This window comes from Branchiostoma lanceolatum, chromosome 8, assembly GCF_035083965.1.
Source record: "Branchiostoma lanceolatum isolate klBraLanc5 chromosome 8, klBraLanc5.hap2, whole genome shotgun sequence".
NCBI lineage: Eukaryota > Metazoa > Chordata > Leptocardii > Amphioxiformes > Branchiostomatidae > Branchiostoma > Branchiostoma lanceolatum.
The window spans coordinates 11,485,247-11,509,754 of record NC_089729.1 but is presented as its reverse complement, the minus strand read 5'-3'; the positions used below and the strand labels follow the sequence as shown (position 1 = coordinate 11,509,754).

The 24,508-nt window shown below is 39.0% G+C and overlaps 2 protein-coding genes across 4 annotated transcripts; one reads left to right on the top strand and one right to left on the bottom strand.

Moving 5' to 3' along the window:
* LOC136439837 (testis-expressed protein 47-like) lies at positions 1-23,948 on the bottom strand. Of its 3 annotated transcripts, none has more exons than XM_066435467.1 (8): positions 23,801-23,948; positions 11,459-11,531; positions 6,224-6,327; positions 5,341-5,402; positions 4,673-4,814; positions 2,983-3,106; positions 1,820-1,915; positions 1-1,121 (listed from the first exon to the last, which is right to left on the bottom strand). In XM_066435467.1, exons 1-8 carry the CDS (start codon positions 23,924-23,926, stop codon positions 1,078-1,080), a joined length of 771 nt encoding a protein of 256 aa, XP_066291564.1. In that variant the 5' UTR covers positions 23,927-23,948; the 3' UTR covers positions 1-1,077. The 3 variants fall into 3 exon arrangements, with proteins under 3 accessions (XP_066291564.1, XP_066291566.1, XP_066291565.1); XM_066435469.1 differs by lacking the exon at positions 23,801-23,948 and adding an exon at positions 21,113-21,247; XM_066435468.1 differs by lacking the exon at positions 23,801-23,948 and adding an exon at positions 12,848-13,196.
* On the top strand, positions 14,926-22,792 carry LOC136439836 (G patch domain and ankyrin repeat-containing protein 1-like). Its single transcript, XM_066435466.1, has 2 exons — positions 14,926-15,224; positions 21,418-22,792. Exons 1-2 carry the CDS (start codon positions 15,178-15,180, stop codon positions 22,547-22,549), a joined length of 1,179 nt encoding a protein of 392 aa, XP_066291563.1. The 5' UTR covers positions 14,926-15,177; the 3' UTR covers positions 22,550-22,792.
* Positions 23,949-24,508: the final 560 nt, after the last annotated feature.

Here is a 24,508-nt window from a genome sequence, read left to right as displayed (position 1 = left end):
TTTTGTCAAAACATCACTTTTATTATCAAAATATAAAGATCCATACAGTACAAATGTGCAGGTAGGTGCAGGAAACATACATGGTAAGATGTCGACTACATAAAAAGCCATCAATACTAAAAGTGACACAAGGAATTAATTCAAAATGTACATTTTGTAGGATCTTCAAAAGAACTTTTCTGTACACCAATTCACCTTTCATGTATTAATAAAATGTACATCGTTATTGGTAATATTCATAACAACAAACAAGCTTACAGGCGGTTGAAGCAAAAAGGACGCAAAAGATGTGAATGGTCTATCATTTTAACTGCTTATGGATAGATATATATGGATCAAAAAGGCTGTCAAGCTTTGAAATTTCAACAACTTAACCCAACTGTAAGTTCCTTCATTCCAGTTGTATAAAATCTTCTGACAGGTAAGTCATTTGAGCCATAAGAAACAAACGTCTCAAGAAAAGAGATTTCTCATTAAGATTATGGAACGTCAGTATAATCCGTCACCCTGAACTTTAAAGAGCGAAAGGATCATATTTATCTGATATAGACATCTTTTAATTTCATGGGAGAGAATAGGCACAGCAGGGCTGGAATATGTAATGTAATACATGAAGATAGGAAGTCTGCAATACATTATAGTTCCAGAGGAAAAGTATTTAGTATTGTAGAAGTGTTATCACAGGAGAGAACTGTATCATATGTAAGACTAGTTACTTCAATTCGGGGAGACACTATGACATTGCAAAATGGAGTCAACTTCAAGCCATATTTTTCAGACTCTTGCTGAAAGCAAAATACTTCATCGTAATGTTTCACATGTAAAAGGAGAGGAAACGTTTCCTTTGATGACACGGCATCTTCATTTGTGTTTATATGGTTCACAAAGCTTTGGAGTCCTAGTCTTTAAAAGCTAATTTCATTTCCCAAACATCCAGTGTCTTGTCTTCTAAAAGGTGACCAGTGTAACTCAGCATTCAAAGTGCTGTCAGTATGAGAGGCTGCCATTTTGTATGTACATTGTTGTGTACTACTACGGATGATAAAAATATCACATATGCCAGATGCAGTGCGACCATTACTTCAGAGGGAAGAGCCTGTCTGCGATAGGCCATACAAGTTCTGAAAGAGGAAAAAGGAGTGTTTTCAATCAAACAATTGACATGTACAAGCAGGGTATATTTATATATAAATATATACAGTGAAATTTCATGGTAGCTGTGAAAAGCACACATAAAAGTATTGCTACAGGAAATAACAAATTTAAGAATAACATTAATAGTCACAAGTCATGAAACACAGTACGGTTTCTAACAAAACAATGCTAAAAACATCAAACATCCTCTTAAGTTCAGTTACAAAAGGAAATTTGGACTTATAAAAGTTAATTTCTATTTGCATTATATGTTATTTGCAAAGATTATTATGGATGGCTTTCATGCTATCATTTTATATAATTGCACTGAATAGAAAGACTCTTTGTACACAACCAAGTGATTTTTTCAAACAAACATTTTGGTGACCGTCTGCCACCTTCCAGGGCAATTCTGACTGCTTCACTTTGCACTACAGCTAGGTGTTACTGCTTACAGATACACTCCCAAGCAGTGACGAAGACCTACAACTGCAGTTCAGAGTGAACTAGTCAGCATAGCCCTGAGGAAGGTGAAAGACGGTCACCGAAACGTCGGTTTAATAAAACACTTGGTTGTGCACAAAGAGTCCTTTTATTCAGTGACTTACCAACCTGATGAAACTATTTACGGATGTATTGATGATTGCATGTTTAATATTGAATGTGAAAAACAAGCAGTACCCACCTCCATCCAGGACAGTGTGGAAAGGTGAGTGGTACCTCTTCAGGTACTGCTGAGGACTGTCAAGCTCCATGGACATCAGCAGGTAACCGATCAGATCTAACAAAGGCACAAAGGTAAATAAGGTATAATATACACAAAACACACCTGTCCTTGGTACTGAACAGAATTGATACACACAAAACAGAACTGCCATTGGTACTGAACACCATCCACACAAAAATAAACACACACCTGTCCTTGGTCTTGAACACGATCTACACATACAAAAACACATGTCCTTGGTGCTGAACACTATCCACACACAGATATGCCTGTCTTTCATTAAACAAATGATTCATACATTCACATACCTGTCCTTGCTGCTGAATACCATCCACACAAAACACCTGTCATTGGTACTGACACCATCCGCAAACAAACACACCTGTCCTTGGTATTGAACACCATCCATACAAAACACCTGTCATCGGTACTGACACCAATCGCACACAAACACACCTGTCCTTGGTGCTGAACACCATCCACACACACACACACACACACACACACACACACACACACACACACAAACACACCTGACCTTGATGCTGAACACCATCCACACACAGAGACACTCACAAACACACATGTCCTTGGTGCGGAACACCATACACACCCACCCACAAACACACCTGTTCTTGGTACTAAACACCATCCACCTTCACAGACACACCTGTCCTTGATGCTGAACACCATCCAAACACACAAATACACCTGTCCTTGGTGCTGAACACTATCTACAGACACAAAGACACCTGTCCTTGGTGCTGAATACCATCTACATACACACAAACACACCTGTCTTTGGTACTGAACACCATCTACACACACAAAAACACCTGTCATTGGTGCTGAACACTATCTACACACACAAAAACACTTTTCCTTGGTGCTGAACACCATCTACACACACACAAACACACCTGTCTTTGGTGCTTAACACCATCTACACACACACACACACACACAAACACACCTGTCCTTGGTGCTGAACACCATCTAAACACACCCATCCTTAGCACTGAACACCATCCACACAAAAACACACCTGTCCTTGGTGCTGAATACTATCCATTTTACTATCCAATATTCTTTTCTGCATTACAAGACTGTTCTGCCCTCACCTTGTGGTGGGAGCAGCTCTGGAACCTTTTCATGTAAGGAGTCCATGGCATTCTTCAGGTTCAGCTTGGGAGTTTTAGCCAGGTACACTCCCAACTTCAACAGCTGGGTAAGGCACTCTGGAACCTGGGGAAACGGGAGAAAACACAATATACAATTAGAGGAAGAACTGTTTTGCAATCAAAGTCATGTGCAGGGGTGTCTTCCCAGGGTTTCTTTGGAGGGTTTTCATGTGAATCCAGTATAATGATCATGCTTTCGGAACCAGCTAAAGAAAAAAAATGAAATGCCCATTTTTTCCTTTCTTTTTCTTGAGCTGTTTCAGAAAGCATGAATGTACAGGATTATACTGGATTCACAGGGAAGGAAAGTCCTCCACAGAAATCCATGGAAGACACCGCTGCGCAGAAGTCCTAAGGAAGAAACCCTAGCATAGAAAATTCAGGGGCGATGAAACACCCCTGTCAAAAAGTCCTAGGGAGCACACCCTAGCCAAAACGTCGGTGAGAATGGCCCCTGTAACAATATGTAACTGTGTATGTTTGTGAACTTGTGAATGTGTTGCTGTGCTATGTATTGATGTTTGAATAAAGATTGGATTGTCAAAAATCCTTAATGATGTAGATTTTGAGACCAACGTTTGTACCTTGTTACTGTGATTGTAAATTCAAAATTTAAAAATAAAAATCTTTTGCTGTGTTTTAAGTTAAAACAATTCTGTAGTGCAGTATTAATACAATGGAAACACATGTTTGCAGTTTCATAAACTACATGAGAATAAATCCACCACAAACTTATCAAAGTTTACAGTTATAAGAAAGAATATACCGACAACATCATGTTTAGGTAAAACTGTGTAGCCTTCTAATGACATAAAATACACAGGATATTTTTGAAGGACAAAACTTGGTATACACAACAACACATGAAACCACATGCTGCCTACACTATACTATAGTTCAGGTCTGCTGCATTGTGCAATGAGGAAAGTTTTTGCATCCACGGTCATCAAAAACTCATTTCCAACCCTAAGCCCCTTGATGCTCACCTCTGCTACCAATAATCTCTTACTTCAGATGCAGACAGAGATAGGGGGAGGCCAAGACTTTGTGCGAATATAAGAGTTTGTTATCGCTGCAATTCAGTTATATCTAGAGCCTAATCAGTAGTGAACACCAGGGTGAGCCATGACTTTGAATATCAGCTCATACATGCAGAAGGGACTGTTTCAGATGTTCTTAATTTCCCCAACACATTCAAGGGGCTGTTTCAAAACTGCTTTTTTCCTTAAACGTTTTAGCCTAGCACAGCATACATGGAAGGCCTTATACACATGTAGTTATACATGTACATGCCATTTGTTTAAGCACAGGGTTGTACCATGCCACTGGTAATATCTATGAGAATTTCACAGGCATGAAAAACTACATAGACTACGAACAGGGAATTAGAAAATAGATAGATGATAATAGTACCTTAGCATATGTGAAGTGTGTTCAAAGTATTCTATAAAAGCCAGTTTGATACAAGTAGAAGCCTGTGTGATAATCCAAAACATCACTCCATCCAGAACAACCGTATCAAAGGTTAACGGGGCCCAGGTATGACATAAATTGCAATCCATGTTCAGTCCAGTTATATCTTACATTTGTTAAGTAAACACAAACACTCAAACAACTTAACCCCACTGACCAGCTGTTCTATGGGGTCGTTGGTCTCGTACTTGTCGAGTCGTGACGCGGGAAGGTTGAGAACGCGGTGACTCCACTGGGGGTAGAGTCGCGTGGGGATGTCGTGGGACATGATCAGGATCTTGGCGTCGCTAAGCAGGGCTCTAGAGGGGGGTGGAGAGAAGATTAGGAAAAATATATAAAGCCACACCAATCTATTTCCTTGTTTATCAGACTTATGCTATGGTTATAATTGGAAAAGGAACTCCGCTTAGTTTAAGCCTTTTTGGGGGCACTTTCGGGTGTGGGTTGCGCTGTGGGATATCCTGCGGCTACCAGGCTACCTTTGAGCATGGCCAGGCCCTCAGATTTTTTTAACTCACAGTTAAAATCAACCTGAGATAAATAGACGAAGTACCCTAATCTTGAAAACACAGAGTGGTACAACATGTATCCCCCTGGTTTTTCAACAGTCCACCAGGAAAAATGTGTGGCTTCGGGGCCCGGCCGGGGCTATATCCCCTATGGGCATTGACACAAATGTAAATGTCTCATCAGGTAGTACAGACTTTATCTCAGACTCAGTTTTCATGTTAATCTTTCGACTGAGCATTTTTTTTATTCTGAATCTATGAGCCAACAAATTAGAAGATTGGAGTGACCAAAAGATCAACCTTCCTGTCAGCTTACCCTTCACTCTGCTGATGTGACACTAAATCCCGAAGAGTTGCTGTCAGCATCTCACTGGACGACTGTTAAACACAAAGGGGGGAAAGATCAGATACATGGCATAGTTTTTATATAGTCATAATTATTATGGTACTTTTATCCCAAATTTACCTCATCTTTTAACACATTATTCATATGCGTCAAGGGCTCACTTCTAAGTACAGTGCGTGGTTTGGTAGAGAACAAAACAAAGCTTGTTATTTGAAGTGTCTTATGAAAATTTGGTTTAGTGAATGATGAAAATAATAGATCTTTTACAAAATGTATTAATTAAAGTACACAGAAGGACAGTTTCATATTTCATTCAAAACAAGACTAAACATTATGAACTGGAAATGACTACAATTGGTGAGAAAAGTTTGGTCAAAATCTAACCTGTCTGTAGTGACCAAACAAGGGACGCAATGAAAATATGGTCACAGTAAACAGGTCATCACTTTAGACAGGATATTTGATGTTTGGTCAAAGACATAGATTTAATGCAAAGGATCACCAAAAAGTAGCCAGGTCTTTTTTGAAGATTTAGACCTCACTAGCACAGGTTTGACTGTTTTACATTCGATATAAAAGTTAAGGAAATGGTTCTGATTTCAACAACGGTACCATACAATGTTTTCGTCATTTTTCCTGTGATAAATTTTCATCTGAGGTAGAAATAAACATGATTTTAGTAACAAAATAAGTCAAAAAGCTAAATATGAGTATACTATACATGTAAGTCTGCTCAGGTACATTACCAGTAAAATGCTGACTTGGTATGTTGGACCTGTACCGACAATGTTAATGAGTATTGTAACACTGTACCAAAACATATCCCTAGTTAGTTCAAGTTTTAGTCCCTTACCTCGACAGAGTGTATGCAGTACTGAGGGTAGATGAGTAACAGGCCCGTGGCTGGCTCTCCCTGGTAGTGGTTATGTAGCTTCTTAAACAACTGCTCATGGTAGGCTAGAACAAATCACAAACAACAAATTAAACAAGGTTAGCATGATTTACTAATATACTATCATTTAGTAAAGTATAAGGACTCCTATTTGTACATGCCGTCCTGGGATAGTTCCTCAGGTTCCAATTATAGTTGGTAACTGGAAGACCCCAGTTCAGTCCTGGGACAGGACATCTTGGTTGGGGCTGCATCCGTCTTTCAGAAGGGATGTTAAATAGAGGCCCTGTGTTCGAGGAGGTGCCTCAAGCATGTTAAAGTGGAAGTGCTAGCAACTCCTCCCTGTAAAGGTATACTCTGCTACAGAAACAGCAGCTGCTATAAACTTGCTGCTGTATGTGCCACTAGGTACTACGTACAAGGGTCTGAACGATTGGTGCTATGATTCCTCATCTGGCTTGAAAGTATGGCTGATACATGTATGTATGACAGTCTAGTAGTACTTAGTCCAGTCTTTTGCTGTAGGACGTCAACTGTATGACAGTCATAATTCTGCAAGGTACCCTATAGCTAGCACCGCCACAGTAAAAAAAAAAACACTACTAGTAGATACCACGGTATCTGAAGTGTGCATACCTCAGGGATAACTGAATGCTGTATTTTAGTAGATCTCTTTAAATTAACCACTCATATTATTAAATTTTTCAAAATCTGTTTAAAAATGTGACGGTGTAAGGGTACTATGAGAGAGAATTATGAGAGTTGATGTTTACATAAAAGTATAAAGTACAGACTGAATTATAAAATGCTCCCAGCCTTGGATCTATAAACACTGGTCATAGATTCCAGACCATCAAAATCAACATGGCATTCAGTCAAAATGTCTCAACCTTCAACAATTAAAGACTATTTATTCAATGTTTAAGAGTACGAGATTCTAGCTTGAGGAACCTTCAACACAGGGCTCGAAATTATTTTTAGGAAATAGGTGCACTTGTGCACCCAACCCAAAAAATTAGGTGCACACTGTCAGAAAAAAAATTTGGGTGCACCTAGTGGTGTGGATCTAAACCCGAGTTTAGGTTTAGGTTCGGACTCGAGTCCAGAGGTTTAGGTTCAGGTCCGGACTTTCACAACAATTTTGGAATATTTTTTCGTGTTACATGTAAAATTGCATATTGGCAGATATTTTACATGTAATTTGAAAACTATATTTACGGAATTATATACAGCCAGTAATTAACACAAAAGTTCAGTTATAAACACAAAAACAGCAATATTTTTCTAGTGCAAATTTCATGATTTAAGGAAGGTTTAAGATGGTTTAAAACAAAAAGGAGTGTATGAGTGAGAGAATTTTTTTTCAAGTCCGGACTTGTTTCCAGACGTTTAGGTTTTTTTGGACTTGAACCTAAACGTTTTACAAGTCCGGAACCGGTCCGGCCGGACTGATCCGCACCACTAGGTGCACCACATAAAATGAAGTTGAATTCAACAAAACTTAAGTTTGACGCTACTGCCTCTCTTAGAACTTCAATCTGTAATTCTATCCAGATTTCAAATTTCAACCAAGCAAATACATCAAATAAAGTACAATTGCAACAAAAGGTTATATTGCTTTTTCTGATATCTAAATTTCAAGAATATTCTGTACTCTAGTGTACAAGAGAACCTTTACCCTATAGAGTACAAAAATATCTACTAGTAGGTGCACCAGCGTATCCACAGTCAAAAATTAGGTGCACAGCTCCAATTTTGCATGCACACAGGTGCACATGCACCCACTATTTCGAGCCCTGCTCCAAGAAGATTATTGTAAAGAGTCTCAACCCCACAGGCCATCACCGACTTCTTCTGATCAGAGTTTTTAATTGGGCGTGGGCTCTGAGTTTTCATCAGTTACATACGCTTTCAAAGGCTACAATTTGTCACGACTGCTCATTTCTCCTGGACAGACGTTGCCACATCAAACAACGGTCTTCGATCTACATGTAACTAGACATTTTCCTTTGAGTGTTCAGTGAATATTGAGTGTATACATGCAGTTTACAAAGAGGGGCCTGCATGCCCTTTGACAAAGCAAATAATAGACCGCTTCAATTCTATGCAATTTGTAGACGGACAGCTCAAATCTAATGTAAAGTTTAATTAAACTGACGTACAGCATAATTGGTGACAGACTAGGTAGAGTGAAGCTCGCCTACTAAATTTGATGTGACATGAAGCAGCTTTTTGTAGCTGCTGCTTTTCTGAATTTATGGTATTCAGTATACTATATATTCAGTTATTATTCAGTTATTCAACTGTAAATGCATGGTTTTGATTTCGTAGTAGGGAGAAAATGGAGTGTTCACGGTGGTTATAATTCACGTTTGAGACAATAGTAGAGAAGGGGGTAGGACAAAACATTTTGCGGTGGTTCTAAGTTCGCGGCAAAGAGCTTATCGCGAAAACCGCAAACATAAAACCACCGCAATGCCAAATATCATGACAATTAATCAAAGCATTCTTGGGTTATCGTGAGACACAAACACACACACACACACAGCCACACACGCAGAGACACACACACAAACTGGCAAAAACATAACCTTCTGGGCGAAGGTAACTAGGCGAAGGTAATTACACATGAATTACTACAAGACCAATTAAAAAGCTAACACATGTCTGCCTTCACCTTCAAACATTTCACTTGCAAATTTTATGTATCTAGGTCTTCTTTACATCATAGATTCATAATCTGATGTCTTTTTGAAAGCTTTGATGTCGTATTGGTCAAACTAATACTTGAATGCATGTGTATTACTGTAAATGCATTTAAGTTTGTGGTGATCTAATTTCGCGGTAGGGAGAAAATGGAGTATTTTAGGATGATTTTTAAAAAGCTGTTGGGAAATGCCAGTGATGACTGTACTTGTATACAGCTGCTATGATTTTGTCATACTTCCTTAAAGTTTGTATCTATACCAGCAGCTACTGTAAAATGCATTTAATATCAAAATAAATAAGTTTGCGTGGTTTTTATTTTGTGCTATGGCAAAAATGAAGTGTTTGTGCCGGTTTTAAATTTGCGGCAGCGCTATAGTTACATACTGCTGCAGTATTGGACAAAGGGTTCGCGGTTCTTTTAAGTTCGTGGTAAAACGGTATAACAAAAACCACCACGAGCACATCTGCATTTACAGTATAATATTATCCAGTATTCAGGTTTTTATTATAAATCAAAGTCACCAGACTCTTTTTGAGCCGCTTCAAAAACCTTAAGCTTCAAAGTCATGGGAATGCATGTCTTTGACAGCTCTCAGTATCTTGAGATTGATGAAAGCATAACACTTTACAATGTAACACTAGAACAAATTGTAGAATCTGCTGCGCATCCACTTTCAGTCAGCTTTCAGTTAGTGTCAGGGATTTCTCTTTCTATAATCATTTTGACCTTTTTCATCCATAAAACTAGGCTTTTTGAAGTCTGGCACTTCGAAAACCAGTTCCATGTCAAGGAAACTACTCTTTGACACCTTTGATGTCTAAATTTTACATATCTATAATGCATTGCGCTAGGCCACATGAAAAAAAGTTTATGGATTACATCATCTGCAGACTGTATCTAATGTGCGAGCACACAAAAATGGGGAAAAAACAAGAAAATGCCTAAATTTTCAAAATAGAGACAGTCACCATAAATGTTGTAACAAGAATTGATGTAAAATTTAATTACAAAAGCTGCCATAATTGATTATACTGTCTAGTGATGTCACTTTTACAACAGTATCAAACTAGTTTGACATCTAACCCACTATTAGGCCACAAAAATTTAATTTGTTGATTCTTGGATTTGCCTTCTATCTCCCCCCCCCAAAAAAAGCAACTACCCCTCCCATTCAGGAAATTGTTACTCAGTAAAAGCCATTCAACAGTTTTCCAGTATAGCAAAATGCCCTTAATGCCTTTATTAAGTTTTTGTCTGCCAATGTTTTTATATTCATCGTTTATGTTTTTTTCATGAATGAAATGAAAAATTATATAAAAACTGTTCCTTTGACAATTTTCACCAAACAGGTCACTGTACAACGGGAGTACTGGGATGAGTTAAATGTCTGCGGTACGAGTGTTTTGCTTATTTCAAGCTGAAACTTGTAAATAATCATGTATATCCTCTATGTTTTTGGTCAAATTTTTATTTCTATTTTCTTTCGCCCTATCTTTTTCTGAAAAAATCTGGGAACCAACATAATGAATTGGTGTGGCCTTATCTTGCCATTTTCAGTATTTTCTATGTCATGTGCGGACCATTGCCAGAGGGGAACGCAATTTTTTTTTCGAAATCAGGCAAAAATCCCTGTGCACACGGTTGAGCATCCATAAGATTTACTTGCTGTGGCCTTATTAATTTTCAAGATACCAGCATTTCAAAGCCGGTAGGATCACAGCGTACCACACAGAATGTCATTTGAATGCTGTAGGGAGGACAGTAATGTTGTTATTGATTTGGTTGCCGACTGCAGGGGACTACAACGTACTGTAAAATGCATTTAAGTTTGTGTGGTTTTGATTTCGCGGTAGGGAGAATATGGAGTGTTCGCGGTGGTTTAAAGTTCACGTTTGAAACAGTAATAGTGCAACAGTCATAGCTAGGTGAGCAAAAAGGATCACAGAGTTTTACAAATTTGCGCTGAAAGTTAACAGCAAAAACCACGAACATAAAACCACCGCGAAAATTTCTGCATTTTACAGTATCCAGTGCACTCCGCTGCAAGTTTCGCCTGGATGAAAGGGACAGGTGGGTCAACAGATCTAGAGTAGGGTCATTTGCATTTTTTTTGGCCAGCATTAGTCTCAGGCCTGCTGATGTGTAGCTAGTACTAATGAACAAAATAATACTAACACAAGGAACTAGTGACGGGCAACTGGATTAGATTTTGGAAACAGTCAGACGTTTCAGGCAGTATGCCATTGGTCATTTTCAGTACCTTTCGTCATTGACTGGAATATTCAGATCAGAGGTTCATCTAGTCTGGTTTTAAACAAAAACTATGTATACGCAAATGTATATATATATATATATATATATATATATATAACAAAATAATAATGTGGTACCAAAAGGGATTTCAGGGGGAAGTAAAGTTAAAACCTTGAAAAGAGACAAATAAGTAAAGATTTTAATATCATACAAATGAAACATCATGTACGCACCTCCCAAATCTCTCTTATCGTTCAGGTTTCCAGTCAGTCGAGCGATGTACACCAGTCGGTGTATCAGAGATTTCTGAAACACAACAAGACAACATATACTGTAACTACATGTAAGTTCACGGGAATTTAAATTCACGGTAGGGAGAAATTGGAGTTTTCGTGTCAGGTACCTGCTAGTAGTAGTATCTATCTATTGTAAAATGTTTTCTTGTTTGATGTAACAACTTGAAAGGTGATAATGGCAACTACCTAATGTAGTCAATCTACATTTAGTTATATATCATAAAAATGTTGTTTTATGGCCCTAACATTCAGCAATATAATGATAAAGTCAGCATCTCAGAAAGGAATTTCAAACATCTATAATTTGATGGCTACTTCCAGCCCATAAAACCAAATGCTGGATGATGACTGCAATACTGCAATAAAAGAATAAAAGATTAGAATTCTAGTTGGGGCACCATATTGACCTGATACAATATTCATGACTATCACTTATTTGCGATGATTTTACTATCTATCTAGCCAAGAACGCCAGAGGCATCATGACTACAGAGACCAGGGTTAGATTATGTTTTCTTCTTTATAACATGATATGTTATCAGCATAGGTGGCCTTAATTGGGTCTCAATGCATGAAATCATACTTTAAGCAAAACTTTGGCCATGTGACCGTTATGTTATGTTATGTTATAGTCTTTGGACAAACGACACCTGCTATCTTTAATGGTTAGATAAATATAGCAGCAATTTAAAATAAGGATATTAAAAATCACACAAACTCATAATGTGCTTGCCACAGGTTTTGAACTTACAATAAGTACATATTTTCAGTGGCCTCCAAAAGTAAAAATATGATAAACGTCTCAATGCATGAAACTGTACTTTCTAAAAAGCTGTTCCTGGACCATGTGACCGTAATATTTGTTAAGATCATTAGACAAAAGGCACCTGTTATTCTATGGTCAAATATGATGGCACAGAAATAACGGTTACCACAGGGTTCCAGGTTTTTCCTGCACGTACGTTACAAACAACTATGAACTATTCCACCCATGGAACATTCTTCTCTTAATCCTTAGTTGCTTATACTTAACACTGACAGATCAAGTGCTTACAGGGATTAGCACCTGCCAACAAAACAGCTCCCTTGGAAACCGAGAACTTACGAGATAACACCTTAATGCTAAGATAAGGTGGGGCTATTACACCATTGTCCTGTGCCACAGATAAGTATAGTATGCCTCCCAACCGCAGCATTCGGTCAACATGAACCCAACAAAAACGGCACAAATTACCCGCATTAAGCGCCACAGATTTACCAAACGAGCCCTCACGGTCATGGCAACGTCCGAACGCTTACCACGAGAAAAGCAAAAATTGTACAAACCAGAATCTGTTTCTCCATCCGCTTGGTGAATTTATATTCCATGAGACTAATCCCTCTGGAATGTCGCGTCACGACTAAACTGTCCACTACTTCGTCTTTTTCTTTCCCGTCTGCCATGACTCCTCGCTTATCCACAGAACGCACGATCGATCCTAGCCTTCCCCTCGCCCTTGAACTTCTGCTGAGCAAACTGCGAGTCCCTCCACAAAGCCTGAAAGCTTTTACGACTGTAGCCGGCCACTAAACTTCGACCGTAAACTTAGAATTAACGACGACAGCGGTCTTTCAACGACACTTATCTTCATTCAAGTTGCGCGACCAAAAGTTTGCAAAACATGGGAGACCAAATGTTGACGTTGCCAACCAAACTTTTCCCAGCAGTTAAGCAGCAGCAAGTTGTGGAGGAAGGTAGCACGACAACATGGTCAACCAGCTGTTAGGAGCTGGCCAGCTGTTTCCAAGCAGTTCCACAAATGCAAGTTGTTTCTCGCTTCCCTTGGCCACAGGGGGACGAACGTAACGACAGAACAGTGGCAAATTGGATTTTGAAGAGGTACAGTTGCTTATCACTCCTCTTTGTTGTCAGTGGGAGGGGAGGGGTCTGTTTTTAAAGGAGAAGAAAGTTGGCTGTCACTTAATAACCGGGTACTGTATGGGGAAGCTCTTGGGCTCATAATGGGGGTTTGAAAGCTTAAAGCTACGTACATGTATATTTGTACTTGTGGTTTCCAATTTAGTTCTGCATAGAAAAGACGTTCGTTTTACATGAAATAAAGGATGGTTCACAACATTTTTCTTCTTATAATGATTTTTGTCTTCTTTACATGTATGTCAAATTGACTTTTCTTCAAATTGACTTTTTGATAAATTACTCATCAAACTTAGTAATTGCGATATAAAATCAGTGCCGGGCAGGTCATCAATGATTACTATGTATCAAATATCTGTGAATATCAACAGTTTATCCAGGATATAGAGAGTATATATTTCTTCTTCAAATTGAACTAATTTGTAATCAGGAGCCAATGTGGGGTTGCAGTCACAAAACATTTTCAAAAGTTAACTGCATACCTGCCCTTACACCCTGTCAAAAAAAAGAGTCAATAGCTTTTACATTGTCTTTCTCTTTTTTTAATTGTTCAGAATGATACCTAAAGACCCCAGGAGAGCCTCAGACCAGCTTAAGTGCAGCAAACAGTGCGGTATCCAGGCACCAGCACAACGCGATCAATCTTTTTTATTCCCCTACAAAAGGATGCCAGCCCGCCCAAACACAACAGGGTTTATTGAATCTATCCCGCCAACAATGCCTCCCGTTTGCACTGCCCTCACACACACGCATAAAAGATTTATCAAACAACTCCCGTGGGGGACATCAAACAATTCATAAATCGGGAATTGATATGAAGATAAGTGGGGAGAAATATTGAGGCGCAACCTTGCGTTGATTTTGAAGGGCACTTCGGAAAAACATACCAATGAGATTAAGGTGGGAGAAATGTCGAAAGAAAACATTAATATTGGACAATTTAGGTGGAAGGAAAGCAACAACAACGCAAAGGATTGCGGATGAAGGTTTTATATTTGTGAAGGGAGGCTTATCTAATAGGGTTGGACCGCCAAAAGTGGCGCTGAGGGCAGAAGTATCTAAGCTTCATGGTTGTCATCAAAAGTGTTATACTAATATTCACTAGTACGATGATACATGCTGTAACAGTGTTATTTTGTAATTATAATACCAATGGCAAATGATTTCATGTGAAACGTTTTCTACTAAATTTCATTCACAAATATCATCACTTCAGATTTAAGAAGATAAAAGCACAAAATATTTCTTACAGTGGTACGATTTCTTTAATTTCAATAATAACATTTTTCAAAGTCAATTTTATGATTTATTTCCTCATACACAATAACTATAGTACTATGGTTTTACTTTTGACTTTTTGTTATGATATCTTTGTGTGTTTATAACCAAATTACCTCCATTAAGTATCAAACAATATACACAAGGCATCCTACATAAGTGTGTGTTCCGCAAATTGACACAAAACACTGCACTGATCTCACCAAGCCCCGCCCACAATGCCACTCCAGTGGCTGGATTTGCCCGGACCAGGTAAAAAATGTGCTTTGCTAACGAGCGCTGTGCTAAGTACCAAATCCATTTAGTGAGTTCGTCTCCTGTTACCTCTTCTAACTCGGAGAGCACTTGTTCTATGTTACGCTCAGTCACGAACAAACGCGGAGGAAAAAAAGAGAAAGGGGAAAGTTGGAGACGGTCGGCCTCGTTCGAGTGGGTGTCTGAGTCTGCGAACGAGTGACAAGACATGGGAGAGTTGTCGTTGATACTTCAAGGGAAACTTTTGGGTACAATGTGAGTATGAACTTCTTTGATGTTATCAATAACTTCAGGAATATAATATTATTCAATGAGTGCACTGGGAATGAATTTAGGCTGGAAAGACTGCTACTTGACTTATTGATTGAATTGAATTGACTCCTTGCATTTGATTAAATCATTTGTTCTGACCAGATTTGTTGCAAAATGAATGTTACGTGATCATTGATATTAAACAAGAATACAATCGGGCTACGAGGATGGATAATTCATTATACAACATACATTTTTAACATTAGCAATATTAATGAACCAACCTTCAAATCAACATTACCTCTATTTCAAGTACCAAGACGTAAGATAGGGTTCGGGGAATTAGAGCTGCTGTTTTTTTAAGGAACTGTTTTAACTTGAAAGAAAAGTATGGTGAAGAAATGGTAGCAATCGAGTTTAAGCCTTTTCCTTGAAAGACTAATTATTACAAAATTTTAAGAACTTGTGACATTACTTGTACCATGTTCTGCAGGGGTGCCTATTAGTAAGTATTCATACAAATTTTAGTGCATATTCATATCAGAGTTTTACGGAATACATACAGATTTTCTGGAATTCATACGATCCACTTAACTAGTAAGAAACATGATCATAGTATTTTACAGAATACCTAGGATTCTTACAATAAGTAAAACTTGTATGAATTCCATGATATTTGTATGTTTTTTACTAGTAGTGGATTGTATGAATTGGTATGAATTCTGCAATATTTGTACGTATTATGCAAGCCAGTTTGCATAGTCAGTGCAAAGTCAGTGCTACATATATATGCTACCGACGTCAGTTAGCTGCAAGTCATATAGGATTTGCGTCACCCGCAGAAATTCCGCTGGTCACACCTTAACACAAAACACCATGACAACAAAGTTCCCCCTAACAATTCAGGCTGTGTACTGGTCATTCATGTCCCTGTGGTCTCAGTAAATGTTTGTGTGTCCTGCGCTACTGTCAGAGTCAATGAACAGGTAAGGTACTGTACAAACAGTAGGTTTCACGTACCGAAATGTGAGGCACATAGAGCTCTAACTAACAGCAAACATGCCTTTACTATTGTACCTCAGTCTGTTTTGTTGTGCTTGTATGTACCATATGCGTGTAAAACAATAAAAAGGTCTTAGTTAAGATTTAGAATCCAAATTTGAACAGAAACAGAAAAAGATTGAACTTAAAATATCATCTAGTCAGCAAGACTAAGAGTTACTAGATTAGATACAACAAATTTGATGCTAGATTATTTTTCAGAAAATACAAATTTAAGGAGAGAGGAAATTCAAAATATGATTACAAAACAGACATGTGTTACATGTAATTTTCAGCCATAACTACGCCCACAAATTAGATGTTATTTACAAATTTCTGTCTTTACAATATTGTTTCATAACCATAGTAACCGTTACAGTTTCCTAGACCTTAGAATAGAATGAAGCCTGATCTTTGCCTTTTGATTTTAGATTTTTGAATCAAGCAATTCCATGTAACATCAACATACTTAACACACCACAATTCTGATCATATTTCAATCATGATTGCATGGTCATCACTGGTAAGAAGAAAAAAAACTTAGGATTGAAAATCCATTTCAGTTTCTTACCCATGCATGCAATACCCAAATCATAATGGATTTCGGCAACATTTAGGACTAACATTGTCTTCATGGTACATACATGTAACTAATACCAGCTGTTGTCATATTGCTGGGTTAGAAATACCACTACATACTAAAACTCAAAAGTAAAAGGGAAAAAATATTCAATTTCGCGACTGTGAGAAAAAGGAGTCTTCGTGGTGGTTTTATGTACGCAACAAGGGGGTAGGCGGGGACAAAGCAGAACACAAATTTTTGCAGTGGTTTTAAGTTGGGGGTGAAGAGGTCATCGTGAAAACGTTACAAACATAAAACAACCGCCAGCAAGACCATTTGGGGCCACAAATGGCCAAAAAAAGTTGCCTCTACCTCTTGTTGCGAATTCAAGTTCTACCATGGGCCAGTACATAAGTTAGAAGGTTGCACATCAAAACTACCTGCACAGTTCCAAATTTACCTCTGCTACATTGTGTAGCCTGAATAGACAGGTCACAGGTGGTATTTCCAACCCTGAACATCTGAAACAATTGGTTATTGGGACAATTTTGTACAAACTTCATGGATAATTACTGACAGTTAGTGATTGCTGGCCTGTCCATCTGTTTTGCAACAAACACAAGTAGATTACAGACAACAGTCCTTTAGTTTAGGGGCAACACCTGTTATAAATCATGTACATCACTATTTACAGTATTTTATAAGCACGGTAGAAGGGCCATAACAACATCAGGGACCAGGGAACAGACCAAGCCCCGCTTAAACATAGCCAAACATGGACTCTCAACCTTCCCCTAACCATGGTTGGGAGTGGTTCGGCAGTTGGCTGCTGTTCGGCTGCGCCAGCTGAATGGTTTCAAATTTTCAAAACATTCGGCTGTGGACGGGAGGTCTTGAATGGGTTGGCTGGTAGTGGGCTGGTGGTTGGTAGTAAGTCAGTAGTGGTCAGGGTGTGTTTGGGAGTCAAATTTTACTCTAAATCTTAAACTGGTCAGACTGCTCAAGACTAATACCGCCAACCTTGGCTGGATGGTGTTCGGGAGCCATGTTTGGCTAGTGTTACCCAGGGCTTCACATGGGGAGAGTTTAACATTGGCTAGTGTTGATTTTTTAAATTTTTAAAAAATTTTGTCTCCTTTTCAAGAATGCCTCCTTTCAGTTTCTGCATGGTGTTCAAATATGCAGTACCCACTACAGCTGATAGGAGGCACTGCTGCAAGACAATTTTATGTTTGCGAAAGTCTGAGCGCATAATCACAGTGACAGAATAAGTAAGCTTTGATAGCATTCAGCTGTCATGGTCTGAAAGTTACTTGTACAACTGTATGTTCAGCTTTGTTTCTTAACTTCTTTGGTCTCAGAGAATTACAATACTCTCACCTCTCAAATAAACGTAACCGGTACGTTTATTTTTTTTCGCCTATAGTTCCACCCCGTACTTTCTTATTCTAGACGGTACGTTTATTATTTTTTGAAAAATTGAGGCTTTGCAAACCAGGAATCCCTCTAAAATCGTAAGTTAAGGTTTTTCTGCCCATATTTCCCCGGTATTTTTGCTCGTAATTCGCTATTTTTCGGCCTACCGGCGTTGATTTTCTCGCCGCTTTGACGGCCTTGTGAAAAGTATCCTGGCGGCACTCGTAACATATCGGTCGATATCGCTATGACGCTACAAAGTAAACCGGAAAAAAAGACGCGACATTGACATTTTAAAATACAATTTTCATATAAATAACTTTGATAGTCTCTGTTTACATTGTAAACCAAAGCACGCTGATCAAAAACGTGTGGAGTAGGGTGCTCGCCTACACAGGGAATAATAATTTCCTGACCACTATATCCGTAGTATCGGCAGCGCGGCGGAAGAATTATTTGTTCGCAGAAGACATGTAACACGTTAAAACAACAATCATAACTTAACTTCCCATGTGATATGTGTTTTGAGGCCACAAAATCTCTAAAACGGCAGAAATATGTCCGATATGATTCGGTAAAAAACAGCGCGAAATCGCGAAACATGGCCGCCACTCTCAGGCATGGCGACAGTAAAACTAGCAGCATATTGCGTAGTGCGGATACCGATCTTTAAAATGATACCGTAAACGCATGGAAATATTATATTTTTTGGGCAACGATAGACACACAGCGCCATATCTATTTTCAGAGGGTTCATTTTTTTTAAATAATCGTAAGATTTTCCTAATTTTGGCGGTTCATCGCGGGTTTCTAGTGTCAACACGTAATGGGTAACTTCTTAGTATGTGCGGTCTGTGACGTTGAGCTACTTTTACAGTCGATCTCTATTCAATATTGTGGGATTTACCGCGGGAACTCGAAATCCGAGCGTCTCACTTTGTTTTCGACGCTATGGAGCAAAAGTTTATAGACATATTTCTTCTGTGGAAGGACTGTGTTCATATTTGTGTTTTTTTTGTGGTTGATGTCTTTAGAAAATATGATCAGGTACATTTAACTTTTAAAAGTACTCTGATGATTTTTGTTATATGTCACTGATTGTCAGTCATGATAAAATGATATAACAATTTTCTTTGATCACTTGCTTCAAGTTCCAAGTAGAAAAAGCATGTATCATGTACATTTTCACTTGTTGAATTTGAAAGCACCGTGGCCCCCGGTTAGGGGTCATAGCGGGGAACCTATGCCCAATTTTTCAATATTACTATTATATTTTACGAAGAGGCGAGGAAGATCATCATGATTTGAACAAGCTATGGACAGTTATTCTGTTCAATATCTATATACTTAATAGGTATGGCATAAGTGACTAAATATAAGTTACCTACCTGCTTATTATCTTATTTCCCTCTGACAGTGACAGTTGTACAATTGTATGGACACAGTTTACCTAGCCTCGACTGTCGATTTTTTAAATTTTCCGGGGGGTACTTTTATTCCAGGGGGTACTTATATTACATTTTGAAAATTTGTCCGGGGGGTACTTCTATTCCAGGGGGTACTTCTATTTGAGAGGTGAGAGTAAGTCAATTCTTAGGCGGCAACATGTAGCAGCTACTATACATACAACAGAGTCTGAATGGCCGTGCATCATATAAGTAGTATTACAGGTAAAAGTCTCAATTAGCAACCCCTTTGTTAGCCATGCTGCCACTGGGTTTCGACAATCGGTGTTATCATTACATGGGGACCGATCGCTCGGAAACACATTGTTTGTTTGAACCTCTGTTTACTCATGAGAAGCTCAAATCGGAAGGCAGGTCGCTTTTCATTGTGGTCATGAGAAAAGAGGTATATAAAGGTCTGATACAAAATAACAGAGATACACCTCAAGTTACTTGTTTAAATCCAGCAATATATTTCTTTATCCAGGGTCATCTACGTCATCATACAAACATTTGGTCTTGTTCTCAGGGTAGCTCTAATGATAAGTGGGCGAAGGATCATACAACTCTTGGCACGAGAGGAGATCTCATACCCCGGATGAAACTGAGGGCGCTGGGTTTTAACAATGTGTTATACATGGGGACCAATCGCATTACAGTGGTTGTACAGCTAGCAAAGGGATTTGAGGACGAAAGTTTGACTCTGCATTTTTAGATTAGGCTGTTATAGGAAGTCAGGGACACCCAAAGATCTGGGCAGTAGTGTAACAGAGCAGCAATATGAGCCTATGTTTGACAAGTGGTCCATGGACTGCGCCATGACTGTTTTACCGGTCTATATAAAAGACAGCAAGTAAAAGTAAACCCTGCAACAGTCGCCACAGCTAGGACTAGGATCAAGTATGCTGTGCACTTTGCAGACATATGATCAAACCAAAGAGTAATTAAACTGTCATGTTAATGACATGTACATTATTTATGTATACTATTACAGTATATTTACTCCTCCAATAATGGAATTACGGAAGGGATCTGAAAAATACATTCGTATAAAAATCAAATGCAAGGGATAAGGCTCTTATAAAACATGAAATAATGTGCCACATGATTATGTGGAAAAGTTATGACAAAAACACATGACTGAATTTATACTGCAAAAAAGCATGATCTTTAGATGTACATGTGAAACATAACTTAACACTCCACAACAAGATGATATAAATGGCTTCAATGTAATTCATGTTTCACAATCTTGATGCCTTTCTAAGTTTTAAATGTTAGCAACTTTGAGTAAGTTTCAGTAGCAAAGATCGAGCCCTGGACAGCCCCCCTCCCTCAACTCAACAGGTTGAACAGCAAATAAAAACACACAGAGACCAAAAGGCGAATGAAATATTTTGCAAAAACTATCTTCAAGTCTTCCAAACCTTGTTGAGCGCCCTCTGCTTTTCCTCTAGAAGCATAAGAAGGGTCAAACGCGACCCTTCGTAGGTCGATCCAGTCTCTTCCTTCTCTTTTTCGTCCGCCATCTTTTTTTGATTTACAGTTTTGTTGTCATGGCGACACTATATTTATATCACTAAACTGGCATATTTTGAACATTTATGATATTTTTATTTTATGAATTATATAACAAAGGTTGAAAATGTTATGAAAAGGTGGAAATATTGCAGGATAAGTGAAAATTGTTGTCTGAGTTTTAAATTTTACCCATGATCGTTTGCGGTTTCAGGTCCAAGATGGCGGCCTTTCGCGAACCTTTGCCGAAGAATCACAGACTTATTCTCTTCCAACGAGCTAAATCGGACGATTCGACACGATTCATCGAGGACAAGAAGAAAAAGAAGGGTTCGGGAAGTAGTGAAGCTCTCACAGGAGAGGAAGCGAAGTCGTTTTACGAGGATATCATCGCGTCTTCGTCCGTTGCAGACGACGATTCTTCTTCGTCCAAAATTGCTGCTGCAACAAGAAGCGTCACACAAACGTTATCACAACGTTCTCGGAAACGTAGAAAGCAGACGGGGCATCAGAAGAAAACTTCTAAGCAAAAAGAACCAGTCGTCACTGCAACGGTGTCCACCTTTCTTAGATGCGCTCAAGACGGTGACTTGGAGGGTGTAGAAAAATACATGTCGCAAGGGGGCGTTGATGTGAACGCCACGGACGCTTTCAACTGGACGGCTTTGATGTGTGCTTCCTTCGCTGGGCACCAGAGCGTCGTACGGTGTCTGCTTGAGCACGGCGCTGCATGGAGAGAACACACAGACTCTCGGGGGAGAAACGCTCGCGATTTAGCGAGGAAAGCGGGAAATCAAAACATTGTAGATCTATTCCAGGAGTTCTCGAACAACGGCGGTTTTCTTTACAACGTCTCCGTTGCCAAGGACGCTCAAGAAGACACAAATCGGGACCACCAAAACGGCTACTTCTGTGAAGTGTGTCAGCAGGAATTTAAAGAAACTTCTCAGGAAGACCACGAACATTCGACGTTGCATCTGTTCAACTGCAAGCATGCACCAGCCTCTACGATGTACTTTCTACCAGAGAGTAACAGGGGGTTTCAGATGATGTTACGGGAAGGGTGGGATAAGGAGCAAGGGTTAGGAAGGGACGGTCGCAAGGGACAGAAATTCCCGGTTAAAACTGTGTTGAAGAGAGACAGAACTGGACTAGGGGCTAGACAAGACTACAGGGCAAAAGTGACGCATTTTTCTTCCCGTGACACGAAGGCGGTTAAGAAACCGAAGGAATCGGAGAAGAAGATGAGAAAGGGGACATTATCCAGGAGAGAAAGGGCTGCAAAGGAGAAAAAGGAAAAGCAATGGGAAAGACATTTTAGGGCTTCTTTTAACACGGATTTCTGATGAAACTTTGTATTGTGCAATATGTCTTACTAAAGAGTACAAGCTATATTAGCGATCATTTTTATCATCATTATGGTTCTTTGATATTAGAAATCATTTAGTTGTTTAACTTGTTTTCTTTTTAAGACTAAAAATAAAGGAATATTGTACATTCGTGGCCTGTTAGTCTCTTTCCTTAGCATTGTATGGATTCTCTGGCAAGACGACACATTTTGAAATAAAATAAAAAGTTGATATCACATGGACGCTGTCTCTTTTGTGTGTTTTCTACTTAAGATTACAAGGCCTCACTCTGCTAATGTAATGCTCCATTCTATAATACGCGCATAAATATTTCCCGCGTGCTGAAAGTAACTTTGGCCCATATCTAACACTATCCCGACTTACATATTTAACAAGTTTTATGCAGACTTAATGTCTGGTAATAGGAACGGCCCTAATCCTGACCTATTCCTAATCCCTAACTAGAGCTAAATGTATGAGAAATACAAACTTGAATTTCAGTTATATAAGTATATTAAAACATTGAAGCTCATATGTTACATGGGTTTAGTGTCACACAGACCTTTACAGAAGGACTTAGCATTTTCTTAGAACATATATCGGGATTAGGACCGTTACCGATTAAACCGATCTACAACAAAGATACGTTTGGTTTTTCTTGGAAGGAAGGTGGCACAGTGAAAAAAAGCGTTACGGCTCTTTATACAGTACTAGTTTCATTGTTATATGACCTGTTCGTGATTCCAGATCAAGCAACTTTGTATTTTTCTAGCCCAAGACTAAATCACCCTAGTTATACGCAACATCAATCTCCAAGCAGACCTAACGGTGGCAAGACAGTATCCACCGGCCAGCAAATCTTTTTAGACTTAGACCAAGCAAAATATGTATACATGAACGGTATAAAAATCATGTAGCCATCTTTGAATAACGTGACAGCTTTTCACATGATATCATTTGCACCATGTTGGAGTGTGTTCTACGTATACTGAATATTGGTAGAGCGAATCACATTACTGTAATCCACTTTATCTTCACGGTAGCAAAACTTCACGGTGTAAGGAAAGTGGAAATTTTCACTGAACTTTAACTTCACGGTGGCGGAAAGTGATTTACAGAACGGATGTGTGAAGGTTCATGAAATAATAACATCAGTTTTTTTCACAGTGATGATAAGTTCACGGTATAGAGGTGACCGTGAAAACCGTGAACATAAAGTTACAGTGAAAGAAACAAGAATTACATCACCTTCTCCGGTAGGTAGTGCTTTCGGATTTTCTGCCTGGCCGACAGCAAAGATAGCCTGACAACTTTGGAAAGGTCGGGCGTTTCCCCCTCTATTTGCGAGAACATGGACGACTTGGACATCGCCATGATTGAGTTTTAAACACAGAAACGATGTTCTAGAAGATGTAGTCGGAATGTGAATTATTACGTCACGGGTGCAGACGTCATGCATGGATTACATCGACATCGGGCTACACATTATTGTAAAGTTTGACGTAGTACAATTTTTTACCCTGCAGTACCGACCAAGTATAACATGCGTCGCTCCTGAAAGCGGTGCGTGAACAAGACGACTTCGACATCGCCATGATTGAGGCCCTTTTTAATCTCCTTGGTTGAGATAAACACAGAGACAATATTCTAGAATAAAGTGTCGGTATGATATGAGTATTATTACGTCACTGTTGCGTGGAATCGGGCTACATGATATTGTTGTAAAATTTGACGCACCGTACAAATTGTTACCCTGCAGTACCAACCAAGTACAACATGTGTCGCTCCTGAAAAGTGCGGGAACACGGACGACTTCGACATGGCCATGAGCTGATAAGCACAGAAACGATGTTCTATGTCATATGAAGGAGTCTACACAATGTACATGTGTATTATTTCGTCACTGTTGTATAGACGTCGTGAACCGATTCCGGAGGTTAGAAGAACTTTTTATTG

What these genes read in the sequence shown, in the direction of transcription:
- LOC136439836 (XM_066435466.1), top strand. Translation starts at nt 15,178, where the DNA reads ATGGGAGAGTTGTCGTTGATACTTCAAGGGAAACTTTTGGGTACAAT. An exon ending in GGGAAACTTTTGGGTACAAT is followed by an intron (nt 15,225 to 21,417) that starts GTGAGTATGAAC and finishes TTGCGGTTTCAG; the next exon opens with GTCCAAGATGGCGGCCTTTC.
- LOC136439837 (XM_066435467.1), bottom strand. Translation starts at nt 23,926, where the DNA reads ATGGCGATGTCCAAGTCGTCCATGTTCTCGCAAATAGAGGGGGAAACG. An exon ending in CGATAAGAGAGATTTGGGAG is followed by an intron (nt 6,328 to 11,458) that starts GTGCGTACATGA and finishes GATTTGTTCTAG; the next exon opens with CCTACCATGAGCAGTTGTTT. An exon ending in TCACATCAGCAGAGTGAAGG is followed by an intron (nt 4,815 to 5,340) that starts GTAAGCTGACAG and finishes ACCCCCCTCTAG; the next exon opens with AGCCCTGCTTAGCGACGCCA.